General features: G+C 40.4%; 1 protein-coding gene and 1 long non-coding RNA gene across 8 annotated transcripts in view; one reads left to right on the forward strand and one right to left on the reverse strand.

Annotated features, from left to right (window-relative positions):
- LOC140596399 (uncharacterized) overlaps positions 1-11,830 on the reverse strand; it is a 39,471-nt gene extending 27,641 nt beyond the window's left edge. For all 5 annotated transcript variants that reach the window (XR_011998382.1, XR_011998384.1, XR_011998383.1 and 2 more), the window contains exons 1-2: positions 11,692-11,830; positions 2,392-3,449 (exon numbers count right to left, since the gene is read on the reverse strand). This is a non-coding gene — a long non-coding RNA (uncharacterized lncRNA). The remainder of the gene's footprint in view (positions 1-2,391; positions 3,450-11,691) is intronic.
- LOC140596398 (small ribosomal subunit protein uS11) lies at positions 10,192-21,045 on the forward strand. Of its 3 annotated transcripts, XM_072745057.1 has the most exons (3): positions 11,814-11,951; positions 12,118-12,243; positions 20,124-21,045. In XM_072745057.1, exons 2-3 carry the CDS (start codon positions 12,188-12,190, stop codon positions 20,587-20,589), a joined length of 522 nt encoding a protein of 173 aa, XP_072601158.1. In that variant the 5' UTR covers positions 11,814-11,951; positions 12,118-12,187; the 3' UTR covers positions 20,590-21,045. The 3 variants fall into 3 exon arrangements, with proteins under 3 accessions (XP_072601160.1, XP_072601159.1, XP_072601158.1); XM_072745059.1 differs by lacking the exons at positions 11,814-11,951; positions 12,118-12,243 and adding an exon at positions 10,192-10,333; XM_072745058.1 differs by lacking the exon at positions 12,118-12,243 and having other exon boundaries at positions 11,810-11,951.
- The last annotated feature ends 1,322 nt before the right edge of the window (positions 21,046-22,367 follow it).

Below are 22,367 nucleotides of genomic sequence, written 5' to 3' on the forward strand. Positions count from 1 at the left end.
GATATATGGTAGATGCTCATTGATAGTTGTTGAATGAGAGATCATTTTTGGAGAAGTGTTCTTGTATTAATTCTTGTTCGCAAAGCTAATGGAAAAGAAACTATCAGGTTAAAAACTGTTTGCTCCTAATAATTATTTTCATCAAATGAAAACACTTCCAGTCATGAGATCAACACAAGAAAGCATTTCATAGAATAAAACATGCAGCCATAAATATATGGAAAAGTTATAGTCATTGTTTATACACATACTAAAAAAATAACTCTATATTGAGTAGTATGTAACCTAAAATTAGAGAAAATAGCTGACATTTTGCTCAACGAATTATTACTTGCAATAGCCCCAATTGGGGAAACATCTATATTTTCTCATATTCTTAGGGCTTTTGACGTGTGTTGCTAAGTTGCCTATTCACCTATTGATATGTCTACAAGCACCTTACCACATATATTCCCGGAACAACTGTAAATTATTGTGCATTAAAAAATCATTTTCAGTTATGACAGCCTAGTGAACGATATCTGGTTATCAGTTGATCACAATTAACATTGGACTACATAAATGCAATTATTGATTACTTGTATTTCCTCCTTTGAAAGTTTCTAGGCATAACAGCTTTTTTCAGTTTCTCTATTACTATTTTTTCAAATGACCATTTTATCTCTTTTTTGTTTAAGGATATCAGATTTTTATTTCACTATTTTTTGGAAAATTATATTCTCTCACATTTTTTTTGCCTAAGTCTTTTGTTTTGAAATTTTATGATTTTTGACATGCAGAAATCTTATATTTATTTAAGCTAATCTTTATATATGGATATATATACACATATATATTCACACCCTTCAAAAATAATTTGTGCATATTATAATTCTTCAAAATATATCTTTGAGTAATATCTTATTTTAAAATATATTTTGAGACACATACATTATCTACATTTTGCAGTAGGAATTTAATCTCTCCAGCATCATTATTGAAACAAATTGATCCTCTACCTACAGGTGTCAACAGCTGAATATTTGCTTCACTTGCATTTCTTCTGAGGCCTTCTTTGGTGTTCCATTGATTCATTTTTTTGAGAATGTATAGTGCATTGCTCTTACTCATTTTTATTTTTCTGATGTTAGAGATAAAAATATTCAATTGTCATTTGTTAAATAAATCATTACATTCAATGGTTCAAAAATGTTTCAAACTAATTGAGAAGCTGTACATTTAGAATTGTTACTTCCACCCAATCCTCACTCATCTTGAGACCACTACATTACTATGTTTTTGTTATTATATTACTTTTTCTTCACACAAATAAAGCAAACAGGAATATGTACTTATATTTCTTCCTCTTACAAAAAGTTGACAATCCATAGAGAGTGTTCTTCAGGTAACGTAGCATTATAGCCTGCAATTTTTCTGTATCTGTGTGTTTAAACCGCAGTTTATTTAACTTGTTTTTATTTGTGGAAGCTTTAATAGTTTCTAGTCTTCTGCTGTTACAAATGATGTAACAGAGAAACACTTTACAAATGGACTTTATTATTGTGCAGATGTATCTTTACTATAAAACATGCAAGGTAGTACTCATATGTCAAAATTTTCATTACTTAGTCTAACGTATTCATGGTTTTACGTCAGAAAATTTGGAGAGCTGGTATTGGGAGGGCAAGTCTTCTTTATCCTGAGAAAATCTGGCCTTAGCTGCGGCTAAGTTAGAGGAAAATAAAGCATGGAGAATTTACTACAGTTCTGAACTGCCTCTGCTTACAAATGATACATGGCACCTCTTATTATAATCTGTTGGCTGGAATCAAGAACATGCCCACCAACCCAACACTAAAGAAGTAGGTTGAGAAACATTTCAAAGTACATGGAAAATGCAAAATTACTTTCTGTACAATGGTTAAACCAAATAGAACCAAATAGTCCTTTGCTTATTTCTTCCCACACATTCTGCCAAACAGAAGCAAATCTCTATCCAGTAATTGTACCCAATGAGAATCTCATGTATTTTTCAAACTACTAGCATAAAACAGGCACACTCAAGAGGTAACTGGAAAAAGTCTAATGAGAGAGAGTTACACAAGGTGGTATTTATACAGGAGTTGGGATGATTAAGGGAAATGTAAAGAACGGTGAAGCGCCTGCCCTGAACATGAAGCAGCAGCAAGCAATCAATGCGTCTTTTACCCCTTAGACGTGAAGGGATAAAGAAGGGAACGGCTATCAGAACGCTCTTAGAAGTACAGTTGTGTAATGCATGACCAGAAGCTGTGGACAGTAGTAGAGAAATACACATGTTTAAAAACAAAACAATACAAAAACACCACCACCAACAATAAAAAACACACAAACCCTCAAACGAGCAGAGAGAAACACAGAGAAATAAGAAACCTGATATGTATCTCTCTTTCATCTTCCTCTAGCGTCCGATGTGTGCATTCCATGGGCTGATCACAACTAGCAGCAGAGGCAAGACAACCAGATTGATGAAGTCCATGGAGGTCAGCCTCTGCGACACAGCAGGATTGGGATGGGGGGAAGGTAAGTCTGGGATGAGCAAATAGGGAATATCCAGTTCATCACAAACCCTCAGGTAATGTCACATAGTTTCTTCATATGTTCAAATGTGGTTCCTTTGAGTCCGGAGCTCAATGGTCTAAAATGACAGGGCATCAGCTTTCATCTCTCCATAAATTCATGCAGAAAATGCATGGTAGATCAAAGGCAGGATTACTACATTCACTAACAGGCAAATATATCAAGCACTTGTCCACAGAAATTTTGGAATTCCTGCTGGGAAGACAGAGTGAAGCTGTTCTATCCTGGGGAGTTCTCCTTTGTCTCTAGCAAGAGTGCGAGGAGATACATAAAACAAGCAAATGTGATAATGTAGATTCTCTGTGTAATATAAGTGCCTGACATGAAGCTTTTTGTTGTTGATGGTGGTGTTGTATGAGCGGTTGACATTAGGTTTTTTTTATGGCCAGGAAATTTTTATTAAAAGACAGTCATCTTGAATAAATATATTATTAGTTCTGTGACCCAACTACTAGCAAAACAACCAGGCATGGAATTAGGCCACCCCCGCCATGAAGTTTCCTTTCGCAAAAAAGCCTTAGTTAACTGAGATACTTGACAGCTTGAGGGACCCTGCTTTTACATCCCCAACCCTAATTCCTGCTCTTATGCTTTAAATTAGCTGGTGAAAAGTGAACGCATGAAACTCTATAAACACTCCACACTTGAACCCTAATAAAGGCAGAACCCCAAGTTCAGGGTTGTCTGTCTCTCTGTCCGTCCCTTTCTCTCTCCATCTTCTATGTCTCTCACCCCCTTCTCTCTACCTTGCCTTTACTCTGTGCCTTTGGCATGCCATATTCCCTCCAGGACGTGTGAGTTATAAATCTTGTTCTTCGAAGTTCCTTGATGATTTCTTGCCGAAATGTGTCCTATAACCAAAATAAAAATCATATGAGCCAGTGCAGCCACAGTATTAGCAATCTTGAAGATTCACTACAAATCCAGAATAGGCAAAGGTATAGAAACATAAAATAAATGACTGATTGCTTATGGCTTGGAAGGTAGCTGGGATCATAAGGTGGTGAAAGCTAAAGGGTACTGGATTTTTTTTTAAGGTTTTACTATTTTAGAGTAGCTTAGGTTGCCAACAAGACTGAGAGGGAGGGAGAGATCCCATCTCTCCCCCTATATCCCACACACATTATCCCATTATCAACAATCAGCCTACTTTTTTTTTTTCTACCAAAACGGTAAGCTACTTTGACACATCATAATCACCTAAAGTCTATAGTTCACCTTAGGGTTCACTCTTGGTGTTATTCATCCTATGGGTTTGAATGAATATATAATGACATACATACATCATTATTATATCATACAGAGTATTTTCGCTGTTCTAAAAATCCTCTGTGCTCTACCTATTCATTTTTCCAACCACCCCGACCCCAGCTGACTACAGATACTTTTATTGTCTCCAGAGTTTTATCTTTTCCAGAATGTCACATATTTGGAATCATGTAGCCTTCTCTATTTGTTTCTATTTCTTACTAAAATGTTAATATATATGCTAATATACTAGTACTGAAAGTTCTTCATTGTCTTTTTGTGGCTTGATAGCTCATTTATTTTTAGTGCTAGATAAATATTTATTCATTCATTCATTCATCCATTCACTCATTCACTCTTCTACTCAAGGCCATGTTGGTTTTTTCCAACTTTTGGCAAATTAAACTGAAGCTGCTATAAACATACATGTGCCAGTTTTTGTGTGGGCACGATTTTCTATTTATTTGAGTAAATACCAAGGAGAATGTGGCTAGATTATATATTAAGAGTATGTTTAGTTTTGCGAGAAACTTTGAAATTGTCTTCCAAGTGCCTGTTCCACTTTTGATCCTCACCAATAGTGTGTGAAATTTCCTCTTGCTTCCTATCCTTACTAGGACCTGGTGTTGTCAGTGTTCTGGATTTTGGCCATTCTAGTAAGTGTGTGCAGGTATCTCCCTGTTATTTTCATTTTCACTTACCTGATAACATATATTGTGAAGCATTTTTTAATACGTGTATCTGCCATTTGTGTATTATCTTTGGTAAAGTATCAGTTAAGGTCTTTGGCTTATTTTTATTTATTATTATCATTATTTTTAAAGATTTATTTATTTTTATTTTACATAAAGAGAATGTGCAAGCAGGGGGAGGGACAAAGAAAGAGGGAGAGTGAGAATCCTTAAGCAGATTCCCCACTGTGCATGGAGCCAAATGGGAGGCTTGATTCCAGGACCCCAGATTATGACCCACGCCAAAATCAAGAGTCAGATGCTTAACCAACTGAGTCACCCAAGTGCCCCTAACCTATCTTTGGCTTATTTTAAAATCGAGCTGTTTGTTTTCCTATTATTGAGTTTTAAGACTTCTTGGCATATTTAAGGGGCCCCTGAATGCTCAGTCGATTAAGTGACCAATTCTTGGTTTGGCTCAAGTCATAATCACATAGGTAGTGAGGTAGAATGGGAGCCTGGCGTTCCTTCCCCACACTGAGCCCCACCTCAGGGTCTGAGCTCAGCAAGGAGTCTTCTTGAGGATTCTCTTCCTTTGCTCCTACCCCCACTCATGCTTCCCATGCATCTTCTTTCACTCTCTTTCTTTCTAAAATAAATAAATAAATCTTGTAAATAAAAAAGAGTTCTTTGTATATTTTGGATAATGGTTTTTTATCAGGTGCATTTTTTGGAAAAAAATATTACCCATTCTGTGGCTTATCTTCTAATTCTCTGGATATTGATTTTCATTGAGCAAAAGCTTTTAAATTTAATGAAATTCAGCTTATCTTTTTTTTTTTCATGGATCTTGCCTTTGGTGGTGTGGTAAAAAGACCTTATGATAGCCAAGGTAATCTAGGTTTTCTCATATACTCTCTTCATGGAGTTTTATACTGTTCTTTTTCACATGTAGGTGAGTTATTTTTTGTAAAGGGTACAAGATTTGTGTCTAGGCCCATGTTTTTGCAGATGATTGCCCAATTTTTCAGCATCATTTTTTGCAGAGACTATCTTTATTGTATTACCTTTTCTCCTTTGTCAAAGATCAGTTGACTGTATTTATGGAGATCTATTTCTGGGATCTCTGTTTTGGCCCATTACTCTATTTGTCTGTTCTTTTGTCAATGCCACACTGCCTTGATTACTATAGCTGAGTAGTAAGTCTTAAAACCAAGTAGCATCTGCCCTCCAACTCTGTTGTTCTCCCTCAATAGTGTGTTGGCTATTCTAGATATTTTGTCTCTCCATATAAATTTTAGAATTAATTTTTGATACATATAAAATAACCTGATGGGATTTTAATTGGTATTACATTGATAGCTCCCTCTATCCCCCCTTATATATATATATATATATATATATATATATATATATATTTTACATTTTCATAATATTGAATCATCTTGTCCATAAAAATAGAATATATCTCCATTTATTTAGTTTTTGTTTGTTTTTTTGTTCATCTAAGTATTTCATTTTTTTACTTATTTATTTGTTTATTTATTCAGAGAAAGAGAGAGAGAGAGAGAGAGAGAGGCAGAGACACAGGTAGAGGGAGAATCAGGCTCCATGCAGGGAGCCTGATGTGGCACTCGATGTCGGGTCTCCAGGATCAGGCCCTGGGCCGAAGGTGGTGCTAAACCACTGAGCCACCTGGGCTGCCCTAAGTATTTCAATTTTGAGACTGTTAATGTAAATGTTATTGTGGGTCTTTTTTTTCCAATTTTTTATGTAAATTACAGTTAACCATTCAATATTAGTTTCAGGTTCAGAACCTAGTGATTCATCACTTACATACAATACCCCATGCTCATCAAAAGTGGTCTCCTTAATACCCATCCCCCATGTAATGCATCCCCTGCTCACCTGGGAAGAGTGATCATCAGTTCCTTCTATGTAGCTAAGTGTCTTTTTCCTGGTTTGCCTCTCTTTTACCCCCTGTTCATCTGTTCTGCTTCTTAAGTTCCATATATGAGTGCAATCATAAGGCATTTATCTTACTTGACTGACTTACTTTGCTTAGCATAATACTCCATAGCTCCATCCACGTTGTTGCAAATGGAAAGATTTCATTCTTTTTATGGCTGAGTAATATCCCATTTATTTATATATACACATTTGCTTATCTATTCATCAGTCGATGGCATTTGGGCTCTTTCCATAATTTGGCTATTGTTGATAGTGTTGCTATAAACACTGGGGTGAATGTATCCCTTCGAATTAGTATTTTTATATCCTTTGGGTTAATACACAGTAGTGCAATTCCTTGATCATAAGGTAGTTCTATTTTTAACTTTTTCAGGAAATTCTGTACTATTTTTCAGAGTGGCTATACCGGTTTTCATTTCCACCAACAGTGTGAGAGGTTTCCCCTTAAAATACAACATCCATTCATAATAAAAACCCTCAGCAAAGTAGGGATAGAGGGAATCTATATCAATATCACAAAGGTCATATGTGAAAAACCCGCAGCTAATATCATTGTCTGTGGGGAAAACAGAGCTTTTCCTCTATGGTTAAAAACAAGACAGTGTGGTCCACTCTCACCCATTGTTATTTAACATAGCAGTGGAAGTCCTACCCTCAACAGTCAGACAGCAAAAAGAAATAAAACACATCCAAATTGGCAAGGGAGAAATCAAACTTTCACTATTTACAGATGACATCATACTCTATACGGAAAACCTAAAAGACTCTACCAAAAAGTTGCTAGAACTGGCACGCAAGTTCGGTACAGTCACAGGGTAGAAAATCAATATACAGATATCTGTTGCATTTCTATACATCAATAGTGAAACAGCAGAAAGAGGAATTAAAGAATTGATTCATTTACAGTTGCACTCAAATCCATAAGATATTTGGAGTAAACTCAACGAAAGAGGTGAAAGTCCTGTATTCTGAAAACTATAATATACTGATGAAAGAAACTAAAGAGGATGCAAAGAAATGGAAAAACATTCCATGCTCATGGATCAAAAGAACATATATTGTTAACATATCTATACTACTGAAAGCAATCTACATATTTAATACAATTCCTATCAAAATACCACCAGGATTTTTCACAGTGCTAGAACACACAATCCTAAAATTTGTATGGAACTAGAAGAGACCTTGAATAGCGAAAGCAATCTTGAAAAAGAAAAACAAAGCTGCAGGCATCACAATTCTGGACTTCAAGCTGTATTACAGAGCTGTAGTGATTAAGACAGTGTGGTACTGGCACAAAAACAGACCAAAATCAGTGGAACAGAGTAGAGAACCCGGAAATGGATTCTGACAACTATATGGTCAGCTGATCAACAAAGCAGGAAAGAATACCCACTGGAAAAAAAGTCACTTTAACAAAAAATAGTGCTGGGAAAACTGGACAGCAACATGCAGAAGAATGAAACTGGACCACTTTCTTACGTTCAAATGGATTAAAGATCTAAATGTGAGATCTGAAACCATCAAAATCCAAGAGGAGAACACAGGCAGCAACCTTTTTGACACCAATTGTAGCAACTTCTTATTACATATGTCTCCTGAAGGGAAAGAAAAACAAAAATAGACTATTGGGATTCATCAATGTAAAAAGCTTTTGCACAGTGAAGGAAACAATCAACAAAACTAAAAGGCAACCTTGTAGAATAGGAGAAGATATTTGTTAATGACATATCTGATAAAGGGTTAGTATCCAAAATCTATAAAGAACTTATCAAACTCAACACCCAAAAAATGAATCATCCAGTTAAGAAATGAGGAGAAGACATGAATGGACATTTTTCCAAAGAAGACATAGAGATGGCTAACAGACTCAACATCAATGAAAACATGCTCAACATCAATCATCAGGGAATTACAAATCAAAAGTACAAAAGATCTCATTTCACACCTGTCAGAATGGCTAAAATTAACAACATAGGAGACAAGTGTTGGCTAGGCATTGTGTTTTTAATTTCAAATTCCACTTGTTCATTGCTGGCATGTAGGAAATCAGTTGACCTTTGTATATTAACCTGTCATTCTGTAGCCTCGCTATACTCATTTAATAGTTCCAGAAATATTTTTGTTGAATTTTCAGACTTCTACATAGATAGGTGTGGAGTGAAGAGAAATTAAGAAAAATGGAGTGCTTTGGCATGTTTCAAAATGGTTTCTCTTCCCCTTCCCTGCTGTAAGCCCCAGGGAATTTTTTTAATAGTATTTATTGTGGGAATCTGATGGAGCTCCTAGAAGTGAGTCTAACAGTATTGTGGGAGTTTCTTCTATGACTAGATCCCCTTGGAGTTTTTAATCCCCAGAGTTGCTTGCTCTGAGACTCCAGAAATTCAAGTTTTCAAGTACAAGCACAGTTCAAATTTTCATCTCAGGCCTGGTTCCTACAGGTGTTTCCGCTTGTGAGTGTCTGCTCCAGGTAAGCTATGACTCCCTCCTGTTATTCATTCACCTTTCTATATATCCAATCTTGGGATCAGTGATTTTTCCTGTGTCTTCCCCCTCTTAAAGATCTGAGAAGAGTTGATTTTTAAGTCTATTCAGCTTGTTTACTTGTTGTTAGGACAGAGAGTTGACTTCTCAGCTTCCTATGTGCAGAACTGTAAATCACAGTTCCAGTAATGAAAATGTTCTAAAATCGTGGAGATGGTTGTACATATCTCTGAATAGGAAAAGACCAATGAATTGTACATTTTAAATGGGTGAATAGTGTGGTATGTGAGATATGGCTCAACAAAGTTGTTAAAAAATATTTGGATTCTAAACAATATAAATGTTTTGTATGCCTGTGTCCCTGAGGTGTTATACCAGTCTTTCTAGAGAATATGTGCAAACGTTGTGATTTATGGTGAACACCTGTTCTCCTGGGTTTCTGGAGCCTCAGAAACTGGTCTTGTAGGCAATGGCTATATACCTACGTGGTGGACCACCAATAAAAGCCTTGGTGTTGTAGGCTCAGGTGACCTCACTGGTAGACAATACTTCAAACAGGTTTCCTCATCTTGTTGCTAGGGAAATTAACCATGTCCTCTACTGAGGGAGAACTTTCGGGAGCTTACATCTGGATTCCTTCAGACTTTGCCCCATGTACTATTTTCCTTTAATCATTTTGCTTTATAAAAAATCACTTTGCTTTTTGTCCATTTGCTGTAATAAGCCATAATTATGTGTACAAGAACTTCTGAGCCCTGTGGGTTCTAGCAAATCACTGAATCTGGTGATAGTCTTGGAAACCTCTGACATAGCTGCTTCGGGAAAGTCTTATGTAGAGATCAGCAGCCCTCTTCCTTATCTGGAACACGTAGGAGCAAAGATTGTAAAGATGTGAAAAGGGAGTGTGTAGAAAACTCATGCCTATCTTTAATCCTCACTTGAAAGTGACACAGAGATTGGGAATTATAGGGTTCCTCACTGCTGGACAGGGCATCTTGGCAACGTAAGGTAAAATATGAACTCTGGTGAGTGATGCTGCAGGCAGGCAGGTGCGCCGCTCCCTACACTTAGCCTCCCCCCGCCCCCTGCCCTCTCTCCCTTTGCTGCTGAGAGCGTTGGAGAATGTGCTGCAGCTGGTGCGTGGGCAGGTGCAGCCACCATCTGCTCTCGGAGTCCGCATGCGCACAAGCACCTCGCACCCAGGATCTGGCCCAGGCCCCACGGATCCCAGAACCTGCCGGGGACGTGGCTAACCCCGCCCCCTCGCGGTGGCGATTGGCTGAACCGTTCCTGAGGGCGAGGCGCGGTCAAGGCGGGCGAGGGTCTCCCCTGTGAAGTCGGGGCGAGACGTGTCCAAGGAGGTGAGACCGTGGGAGGGGTGTGGGCGGGGGTCGGGTCCTCCCTGCCCCAAGGGTCCTTGAGAAGCCAGTTGGTTTCTCCCGGCGCTTGTCTCCTCCCACCGCCTCCTCTCATTGGCCAGGCCCGGGAGGCGGGTGCGCTCCCATTGGCCGGGGGCTGTGTCTGTCCCTGCCAGGGTGGGGGCGGGGTCTCCGCCGCGCTGAGCTTGCCCTTGGGTCTGGCGCTGGGTAGAGCTGCTGCCGCCGCCGCCGCCGCCGCCGCCGCCGCCGCCGGTGCCTCTGCTGCTGCTGCAGCTCGAGCATCCGGGAGCCGCCGCCGCCGGTGCCTCTGCTGCTGCTGCTGCTGCAGCTCGAGCATCCGGGAGCCGCCGCCGCCAGCGCTGCGTCCACCGCCGCCGCCTCCCCTGCCAGGACCCCGAGACACCCCGAGCGCGAGCGGCGGCTGCTGCTTGCCTGCGCCCCCTCTGCCCCCCCTCCCTTCCGTGACCTGCCCACCCCTGCAGCCCTCGCCTGCACCTTCTCCAACACCCCGGATTCCTGCACCACCTGCTCGGGCAGCCCCGGCGGGCTCTGGGACTTGCGGTGCGAGCCGAGGGGAAGGCGAGCTCCGACCCGGTGCCTGCCTGACGGGCTGTCGCGGCTGCACCACCACCAGCAGCAGCAGCAGCAGCAGGAGACACTCTTCCGCCCACCGCAACCCCATTCTGCGGGTGCGTCGCAGCTGCCGCTTCTGCTGCCTCCAGTCCGGGTCCGAGGGTTCGAGCACCGCAGCGGGGACCGAGGGTCCAGCCAGGAGGACGCCGGCGGCCCCTGCACTCTGGGGCCCCCGTCACCAGCATCTTCTCGCCCCCTCGTTCCTTCCCAGCCCCTTAGAGAAGGGACCGTGACCTGGAGACGCGGCGCCGTCCTCCGCTTCTACAGCGTCTGCGGGCTCCTCTACCAGGTCATCCCCGCCCCGCCGAGGGAGCATCAGCTTCACGCCCTTCCCCATCACGCCCACTGCACCCCGCATTTCCACTCTGCCCCTTCCAGTCCCCTAGTCCCCGGCGATGTGCACCCCCCCCCCTACTCCCCGGTGCGGCAGGGGCGGCGGCAGTTGGCTCCAGCCCTCGGGTCTCCGGCCCTGGCTCAGCCTTGCGCTCCCAGCAGGCAGCCCCGTGCGCGGCCCCTTCCGCCTCTTCACCCACCTGAGCTGCCTCCATCCCTCACTCAGTCCCCGCCAGCAGCACCCCCCACCCCTCCCGCCTTCCGGCGGGCACTTGGCGCCTTCTCTGAACATCACACCCTCCCACCCACCCCCACCGGCCACCTCCCACATCACGCTCCTGACCCGCCCTCTCCACCCTCCTCCTCGCTCTCACCTCCCCCTTTCCGGGTCGCCTTGCTCTTTTCTCTGCTTCCCACCATCACATCCGTGTGTCTTTGAAAAGTGAGTGAGAGCCTGGGAGCGAGCTACGGAGACGGCGAGAACAGCAGCAGCGGCAGCGCCATGTGCACTGCAGTGACATCCCCGGGGGCAGGTGTGTCGTGAGACGTGTCATGCACCTCCGAAAGGAGAGGAGACTGTCTGGGATGTAAAAGAGCGAGAGAAAGGAAGAAGGAAAAGAAAAAGAAAAAGGGGGTAAGGAGAGAGAGAATAAATCAAGAAATAAACAAGGGAAAGGGGAAGGGAAAAGTTAAAAGACTCAAAGCTACTTTATCAACAAGCCTGTTTTTTAAAATTAATCAGCCTGTCTGGTTTTCTTTTCCTCTCTGTTCTTTTTTTTTGTTTTCCTTTTTTCTTTAAGCAAAGAAATCTACGCACCTAAGCAGTTACTTTACTGCGAAGGGATTTCCCCTCGGATTCCCGACCTCTCTATGGCTCTGCTCCTGCCGCTTCTTTCCGTCATTAATATTGTCCTTTCACGTGCAATGTACGAACCCCTGCGACCGCGGTGGGGGGAACCGCACAAAACGCTGTTATGATGCAAATCACTGGGTTTGGATGCAGAGCGGCTGGGGAACCGGGGTGCACTTTTCCTCAGATCCTCCCTCTTGCAGGAGGAGGAGGGGGCCCTGTGGAAGGGGAGGAGGACGCGGGTGATGAAGTGAATGGCCATGTGCGGAGTAGGAGGGCGTGGGGAGAGCGCACTTGGGGGGTGGTGAGGCGGAGGCGGCAGGCCAGGGCTGGGGGGGCCGGGCCGGGGGGAGGAAAGTTGTTGCTTTGAAGAGAGGAGTCATACAGGGATGCGGGAGTGAGATACAGGAAGGATGGATGGGAAATGATGGACTATAGGATTTTCAAAGCTAGGTGACTCTTGATTTCTTGCTAAATCTTTGCCCACCTCTAACCCCTCTGTCGTCATTTCTGTAGTTGTGGGAAGGATAAGTTGATCAAATGTATTTGTCCCTTGGTAAAATGAATCTGGAAGTAAGACACAAGTAGACCGCAGGCGTGCAAAACCCAATTGGCCTTTGGAGGATTTAAATGAGGTCAATGAACCGTCTTTCAGCAAGTCCTTGGAATGCATCCTGCCTCCTATCTTGCAGGATATGGACTGGGATGGATTTTATTTATGCATATTTATGATGTGAAGGAAAACAGAGTGGACAGAGTTTTTCTGAATTAACTAACTGACCTTGCGGAGGTATTTCTTACCATCTTTTTTGTGTTTTATGTTAAATGTAAATTCCAGATATGAAATGTGCCAGCATCCCCGAGAAAGCCGGCAGCCTTCTCCCTGCTTACGCTGCCTCCTCCCATTTCCCACCATTCGCACTCCCACCTTCTCACAAGTACCCCGGGAGGCTGACACATCACTTGGGTCTCTAATCCATGCTGAAACGTGTTCCTAGATGCCCTATTTCACCTCTCAGTAACTTGCATTTCTCAACTCTGCATGTGTGTGTGTGTGTGTGTGTGTGTGCGCGCGCGCGCGCGTGCTCTCTACGCAGGGTAGTGGGAGTGTGATGTGGGGAAATCAGTTAATTCGGTGATTGCGATGAAAACTCGACACCGCTGGATGTGTTTTCCCTGCCAATCTGTGCGTGCTGGCCCCGGCACGTCATTGCACACACTGCTGGGCTGGTGTGAGATTATTTATTATAGAGCATGTGGGCAAAGGACTGCACTTGGGGGTCGCCTCCTCTGCCTTCAACATTTCCCATGAATTGTGGATTCACTGCAGTGCAAAATAACTGTCTGCTGGTGTCTCATTCTCTCAGCCTGGAGGAGGATTTTCTCTCTCTCTACCCGGAGAGATTCCATCAGCTGCATTCTCTTTTATTAAAAACATGGGTCTCTTGTATTAAGTATGTAAGCCAATTATTTAAAAAGTGCTGCTTTTCACAGCAGATTAGAGGTGGTGGTGCAAGGGGTGTGGGCATGCCAGAGAAAATGCACCACTGCAACCCACAGCAGCACCAGCATCAGGTCCAAGTATATAAATAAATAAGCGTCCTCTACAGCAACCAGGGAGAAAGCACCAGCCCAACAGGGTCTGTGTACTTATGAGCATCTTAGATCAGGCCATGTTAAGACACCAAAGGACAGAAGAGGATTTAAAAGGAAAAAAAAAAAAAAAACTAGAGGGGGAGGGGGTGCAAAGCACCATTGGATTGTAGTCTCATGTTTATGGCTGCCTCACATTGATCAAACACTGCTCCACAGACACATCGCACTTTGTTGATATTGTCAGTTCCTGCTCAAACAAATTGCTCAGGCCTTCCTTGTTTTACTCTTGGCCAAAAACATTGCTTCAGGGTTGAGGTTGTTTCTCCCAGCATCCTACACTTTTATTAGGACTTGGTTAGGTTGTAAAATGAAAAGCTTTATTTCCTGGACACAGATTAAACACTTAGCAGGTCTTTCCTTTCCATGTGCAGAGAAAGAAGGGTGGCGGCGGAACTAGTGAGCAACTAACTGATTTTGGCTAGAGGGAGTCTGTTCTGCCTGCTGGTAGTTATGACTAGGCAAATGCTATAGGCAGCCTATAGCTTCTTATTTTTAGCTTTATCGGAACTATGGTGGTATCTGTGACTTAAGTAATACTGATCAATTAATTTAGCATTTCTATTATTATCCCCTTTCTTGCACTATGCCTTATTTTAGACAAGAAGACTCATTTGAACGTATCTTCTCTGTGTTTTATATTGTCACCAATATTTTACTCTTTCTGGGAAGCAAAATCAACCTTTTGGCTTGTTAATATGTAAAGTTAATGAGCCAGTGGTGAGAATCAAGTCAATGATAAAATAAGTTAAAAAAAATAGTACTATTCTAAAAATCTACCATTTTGTCTTCAGTGGATTCTTAGGAAATGAAAATGAATCATTAGAAGGAAATAAATATGTTTCTGACCAAAGCACAACTCGCAATGTATAGACTAGATAGACTAGACTAGATAACAAAAATTTGCTTCTGTGTTAGTTTATGGGGCATCCTTGTTTATTTTCCTCCATCACAGGTAGGGGAAAAATCTGGAATGAGGGTACAGAACAGTTTAGAGAAATGAATTTCTTTAGAAGGAGGCGTGCAAAAGCTTGCCACCTGGAACTAAAACCTCTCTTGGTTACAGAGCAGATCCAGTTCAATTGCTAACCCTGGCTGAAGCTGTGTCCCCTTTCCATGCCTGAGGGGGCACTGCAAAGATGGAGACTGTCTTGTTTAGCACAAGAAAACGGTCCTAGAAAGGGCAAAGAAGAAAGGACAAAATACAACCAGAAAATAGACATACATAGAGATTTTGTTGAGAACTTTGTTTCCTTTTTAGATTTAGTCTTACAGAAAAACACATCCAACACAAATACTGGGATTTTAGTGTTTGGTTTTGTCTTGTTTTATTTTCCATGAGATATTTTGATGAATGATCTGTTATTTTAGAAAGACTTTCAAATTGAAGGTCAATTGGACATGCATAGTACTTGCCTTAGTGAATACACTGAACATAAACTTCCCCTTACATTTTTAGAAAGTGTATTATAAAGTACAAACACACCTACATACACTTAATAAAATACTGATAACTTAATGCTTCTCAAAAGCCTCTCTCTCCCATTCATTTCCTTCTATTTGTAATAGCCTTAGTCTTGTTGAGCTCATTTCTTATGTTGAATGCAAGAACCCTATTCCTCCCTTTCTTGATTAACAACTGAAACTTTAAAGAGTAGAATCTGTACATAAGAGCCAAAGACTATGATTTAAATGGTCAAACCCCAAACACTTAGTAATTAGGAAAATCTCCCTGCAAATATGGGGAGTCTCTGGGCAGATTTTCTATCAAGATATGGAAACTTACTTCATTGTCTTCACCATTTCTACAACTATTAGAACTGTGGGAGCATAACATGACCAAAGTAAGCATTGATTGAGAGGCCTCTTTCTGCTTTCTCCCCTGAAAGATCAGATACTTGAGAACTATTTGCCCCACGTTGAAATAGTGAGATGCCATTTTTTTTTTAATGAAAAAAATTACTTGAATTACTTAAGGAGCAAATGGAAGTACAAAAATGCTGGAAGAAATGTGAGTCATGCATTTTAAAGTGACGTAAAATCAATATCAAATAATATTAATTTTCTTTTTAAAATGAGAAATCTATGGGGTATCAGATGGTTGAGACAAGTAAGGTTTATTTATTATGAAGGATTTGGGGTACATTCATAATATAAATAGACCTATCGTATTGATGTTTTATTTGATAACACTGATGTGCGTTCCACGAGATTTATTGAGAAGGCGTCCTCATTTTAATAGGCTCATTGAATAACCTTGGCAAAACCACCCAATGTGTAACAGCTGGCTTAGTAGGCTGAGGAAGTGGTGAGAAATCACAAACTGAGGAAGCCAAACTCAAAAGCTGAAGTTAGAGTTCTTTGTGGAATTGGCAGGTATTGGTTTTTTGGTCCTCCTAGAACAGCTCTAGTGCCCAATGACTACTAAACTTAAGCTTCCTGAGGGCAAGCCCTGAGCCTTTGTCATCTGTGCAATCTTCTTATTCTCAATTTAGTAGATACATAATAAATAGTGTTGGCATGAATAGGTATGTCCTAATGGACTTAAGTAGCTGCATCTCTTCATAATATGTCAGCACTTAAACTTTTTTAAGTTGTTGGACCCTGGCTCACGGGTGCCAACGTGTCCAGGTGACTCTGACCCCAGACAGGCAGATGCAATTAGCAAGAGGGTTTATTGAACGTTTGTGCAAATGGGCTCTCTGCCTCCCAGGAGGAAGAGAGCCCAATTAGCAATTACAGGCATCTTTTAAAGGTAAAAGAAAAAAAAAAAAACCTCTTAAAGACAAAAGAACCTTGGCAGTAGCATAGCATTCAGGTTATCGATTTCTCAGGTCAACATGAACCTATTCAGGGACATTCCAATCAGGGAGTGGGGGGAAATGGTTTTCTTATCACAAACAGAATGCTTTTTGTTGCTAAAACTTCAGGAAGGCACCTGGATGGGCTGCCTCTGGATTAGGGCTGGTACTACTTAAAGGGGGGGGGGGGGTTTCTTCAGTATCTTTATAATTTGGGAGCTGTCAGGGATGGGATGTGATGTGAGGAAAAGGCAAGAGTTTGTTTTCTTTGCACTCAGTTATTTTCTCTTACCCTTTTTATGAGGGTTAAAAAGTATATTTTTGAATAAATTTTCTTAGGCTTTAACAATGATTAACGTTTCCCCTTAAAAACACACAAGCAAGATATACATTTCTGAATTTGTGATAGAGCTGAGCATCTATTCTGAATCTTCTTTTGTGCTTATGAAACTAAGTAATGAGACCCTTCCACTACACGAATAGACACAGGGCTGAAGTTGTAAAGGGATCTGCCTTAGAGAGGGCTGGCTACTAATTATTTACATTCTATTTTAGAGGTCTTTGAAGTAAATATTAAGACAGTCATTATTCAACATTTGATATAACTCTAAGTCAACAAATAGTTTTTACTTGAATCTTTAAATTATCTTTCAGCCACTTGAATGCTGAACAGGAAGCTCCAATTTAGCGATAAACAGTCATTCTGGGGGCTAGATGCAGAGGTCATTAGAGATTAGAAAATAAAAATATTTATTTTTAAATAAAATAAATATTTTATCCCATTGTTATTTTGTTTATTTTTAAATAAAATAAATATTTTATCCCACTGTTATTTTGTTTATTTTTAAATAAAATAAATATTTTATCCCACTGTTATTTTGTTTATTTTGTATTATTTTGTATTTTGCTTTGAGAAATAAAAAAATCTCAGAGCTAAGTATGATCAAGTAGTGCAAATCACTTCACATTAAGAAAGCAACAGTTCTTATTGGTCAAATTGATCCCCTAACAATTTTATGTTTTTGATGATGGCTTATTTACAGTAACGGCGCACTCATTGTTTATCTAAAGTCATCTTTGGGAATAGAGCAAGAAAGCACCTTTCCTGACAAGCATGTGCTGCCAACTGTTAAGTGTATAGCTGTTATATTGATTCAGTATGATTTATAAAAAACAATTAATTTGTTCTTATAGAGAAATATTTTTGGCTTCTTTGTTAAAAGTGTTTGCCTTTCAAAATGCAAGTGACTCCCTTAAGGTTTACTTAAACATCCAAACTCAAATTTATGGTGTGTAAAATACATTTTTACTCTCTTAATGAATTCATATTTGATGTTAGCTTGTCCTCTATCCCCTCTGGGGGAAAATGCCCATGACACCTACGTATCTTCCATTCATTCTCATACCTTATATGCCCCCTACTTTCCAATCTTAAGTAGTAGATTTAGGTTGAAATGAGAGATGGTTAGAATATTTGTGTTAAAAAGCAAACAAAAAATATACAATAAGCTTGTCTAATTGTCACTCCTTTGCTGCTCTCTATTTTCTCTTTTTTTTAATTTTTTATTTACTTATGATAGTCACAGAGAGAGAGAGAGAGAGAGAGAGAGAGAGAGAGAGGCAGAGACACAGGCAGAGGGAGAAGCAGGCTCCATGCACCGGGAGCCTGATGTGGGATTCGATCCCGGGTCTCCAGGATCGTGCCCTGGGCCAAAGGCAGGCGCCAAACCGCTGCGCCACCCAGGGATCCCTGCTCTCTATTTTCTATTTTGAAGTCTGAGTAACACAGTAACTCAGCTTCCTTTGCACTGTCCAGGAATATAATATCCCCCCAGTCCCGACCATACTCCTAACCTGAAAGACCTATTAAAAGTAATTAATGAGGAATGAAGAGTGGTTCAAGAAAGGGAGATTTGCTAAAGCCTATGTGCTGAATACGTACAGTTTGGGTGATTTTCCTTTTGACCTCCACAATGCATACCCCAATGTTTTAGCAAGGATAAAACTCCTATAATGTGCTTTTGCTTGTTTTTGTTATTGCTATTATTGCGTTTTGTGAGAGTTCAAACTCCTTACTTTCATAATGAAATGGCAAAAAGGAGAGGCAAGGAAGGTGAGTCAGCCAGCCAAACACACAGAAACACCTGGCAAAGCTGACTAAATTAGCATATGCTAGGGTGAGTATTTCCCTCTGTTGTTACATAATCCCTTTCTAATAGGAAATCTGTTCTCATACTTAACCCTTTCAGGAGGGTTGACATTCTCCCACTGTTATTTTGTTTATTTTGTATTATTTATTTTCTCATGAATTGTGTAAACCATCTATTGAGGGGCTTTTATGTCAAATTCTTCCCCCCCCCCCTTCAGTGTTTCTGTATACAAATGTTCCATTCTGTGCCCAACTTCAGGATTCAAGAATCAACTTTTCTATAGCTTTCACTGAGAGGATCTAATTAGCATTTTGGGCCCTCTTTACTCATGTGCAGCTTCCTTTAGAAAATGTATTAGTTCTATGAGGTTCCCCTAAGGATTCATAATACTCTAGCTTGTTACATGTACTGTGGTATTCAGTGTGCCTTAATTATGCACGTGGCCTCATTTCAAAGCCTTTTCAAGGATCATGTGGGATAGAACAGGAGTGTGGCTGTAAGTTCACCGTCATGTATTAATGTGTAGGTGGTATTCAGAGAAGGATGTTTCTGAAGGCAATTATATACCCATGACTCCAGTATAGCAAGCAGCTACATTCTACACTTACTAGTTACCCTGCCAAGGCAGAATGAAATTCACCATTGTGATACATAATACAGTATCTGTTATTTCTAAGTAGTTCTTTGGCCTGGGAATGAAATAAAATAATGAGTGAAAATGTGTATCCCTTATCTTGAATAGGGATTGTCCCTTTCACTCTCTCAAAACAAGAATCAAAAATTGTTCCTAAATCAATACTCTATTCCATAACTAGTCCGTTAACACATTTGCTGTGGTGGGATCTTCAAGTTACGCTGGTTATTATTTGAGGCTATAGATTTTTAGATAGTATTAATTGCCTTCAACTGCATGGGCTGCCAAATGTCAGTGCACTGTCAAATCTGAGACATGATTTTTTCGATTTTTGTTTTGGATGCAATTTGAACAACTGTGAAACTATATAGGGACATTGAACCCAACAGAGGAAGAGGAGAGAAAGAGAAAGAAAGACAGATGTTTTTTAAATAGGGACTTCATTTGTGGAGGGATGGTTATAAGAATTGGCTCATTTAGTACATGTCACCACTTATATGGAGGATATTTTCCTGCATTGCACGAGTTTGAAGGCATACTTATCTTAATTGTACCTTTTGACTTGCATTGGCCTATGTGTCATATCATCAGAAAACTTCAGTTTGACTTGTAAGTACACTTTTTTCTTTTATTTATGACTACTGCAATCAAAAGCATTTTGTATATACTAACTAACTTTGATATATACTAACAATTTTAACCAATTTTTGTTTTGAAGACGCGCAGAAATGGCACCTCGTAAGGGGAAGGAAAAGAAGGAAGAACAGGTCATCAGCCTTGGACCTCAAGTTGCTGAAGGAGAAAATGTGTTTGGTGTCTGCCACATATTTGCATCCTTCAATGACACTTTTGTCCATGTCACTGATCTTTCTGGCAAGGAAACCATCTGTCGTGTAACTGGTGGGATGAAGGTGAAGGCTGACCGAGATGAGTCTTCTCCCTACGCTGCCATGTTGGCTGCCCAGGATGTAGCCCAGAGGTGCAAGGAGCTGGGTATCACTGCTCTCCACATCAAACTCCGAGCCACAGGAGGAAATAGAACCAAGACCCCTGGACCTGGGGCCCAGTCAGCCCTCAGAGCCCTTGCCCGCTCAGGAATGAAGATTGGGCGGATTGAGGATGTCACCCCCATCCCCTCCGATAGCACCCGCAGGAAGGGGGGTCGCCGTGGTCGCCGTCTGTGAACAGGATTCTTCAAACTGAAAATAGTTTGAAAATAGTTTGAAAATAGTTTGAAAATAGTTTAACAGAAAATTGTTAATAAATTGCCTTTGTGTAAGCTAAAAAAAAAAACTTTGAAACTTTGTAAGCACATTATTTGAGCCACATTATTATTTGAAAGCCACATTATTATTAATGATAGTTTAAAAAAATACTGGTCTCCAGTAACTCACTGGAGTTTTTTATTAAGAAAAATTTTGGCCAACATCTGATGTGTTTAAGTAGACAAAAGAATGCCATCTGCCCTTGATATTTGAAACATTTTATTTTGTCTATGCTGTGATCTATATAACCCCTTTGTGTATTTTTATTATAGTATTTTGAATGTTTGGTATTTATCTGTCTGTTTGTTCTACTGGATTATAAACCCATAAAGTACAGGGTCTTATTCTTCATTTTATTTCAAGTGCTTAATCTAAGGTCTGGTCTGTGTCTTTTTTTTTTTTTTTTTTTTTTAATGTTTTCATTCTACTGATTGATTAGTTCTCTTCCAATCCATTTAATCCTGACACATCTCTTTACTTGGATCCAAATAATATTTAAGTATTTATGTTATAACTGCCAAAGTGCCAATACACTATTCTGAATAGAATAAATATTTGCAATGAATGTTTATTCGTATTTAAGGTACAGAGAGAGTACAAAAAAATGGCTACTAAGAAACACAAACAATTCTGAATAATGACATCCTTCACAAAACTATGAGACCATTGCTTTCAATTAGGGCAAGCAATTCGAATTTGCACTGAAAACATTCATCTCATAGCTTTGAATCTCCCTGATTTCTCCGGGCATCATAACCCCTTGTCTTTTTTTTTTTTTTTCTTTACTTATTAAAGATTTCTATCTGTAGCCCTCCAAATATTCCTGATGATGGCTTTAGGTAAACATGAAACCAAATCATCTTACTGTTCTACTTAGAGTAACCAGTATTTCCGGATAAATGTATGAACAAAGAGGAATTACAAACTGACCTTGATCTGCCAGATTATCAGTGGGGACTGACCTGCTTTTGTTATTGCCAAAGCTGTGGAGTAGATGTTCTGGGAATCTTCTCTGAAGTATGGATTCAGGGTGCACTTCACTTAACTTGACTTGGGAAGATTACATCCATTTTATTTGAAAGGCCTTTTAAAGAAAATCCTAAATGTTTTGGGGTTTTTCTTGATACTTAGTCATACTTCTGCAATTGAAGACACATGTTTGCTGTGGTTGAATTTGATTTATTTCCCTTTTAGCATTTTGAAAGACCGTGGGTGGTAGGATGGGAATATTAACTGCTTTTTGAAGAGAATTTAAATATACTTACTGGGAGCTGAACACCAAGGGAAAAAAGACTTTCTACAATTCGTAGTGACTTTAATGCCACATAAAGTGTTTTAAGAATGCTTTTTCTTAAAAGTCCCAGGGAAATATAGCTTTTCTTTAAAGCCATAGAATTTTTCTTCAAATTTAGAAAATCAATTTCTTGATATCTTTTGGATTTTTAACTGTTTCATGACTTTGGGCATCTGAAAAGGTATTATTGACTAGGCTAACGTAAGATTTACCTGATGGGGGATCCCTGGGTGGCGCAGCAGTTTGGCGCCTGCCTTTGGCCCAGGGCGCGATCCTGGAGACCTGGGATCGAATCCCACATCGGGCTCCCGGGGCATGGAGCCTGCTTCTCCCTCTGCCTATGTCTCTGCCTCTCTCTCTCTCTCTCTGTGACTATCATAAATAAATAAAAAATTTAAAAAAA

The sequence above is a fragment of the Vulpes vulpes genome, unplaced genomic scaffold (genome assembly GCF_048418805.1).
Source record: "Vulpes vulpes isolate BD-2025 unplaced genomic scaffold, VulVul3 Bu000000642, whole genome shotgun sequence".
NCBI classification, from domain to species: Eukaryota; Metazoa; Chordata; class Mammalia; order Carnivora; family Canidae; genus Vulpes; species Vulpes vulpes.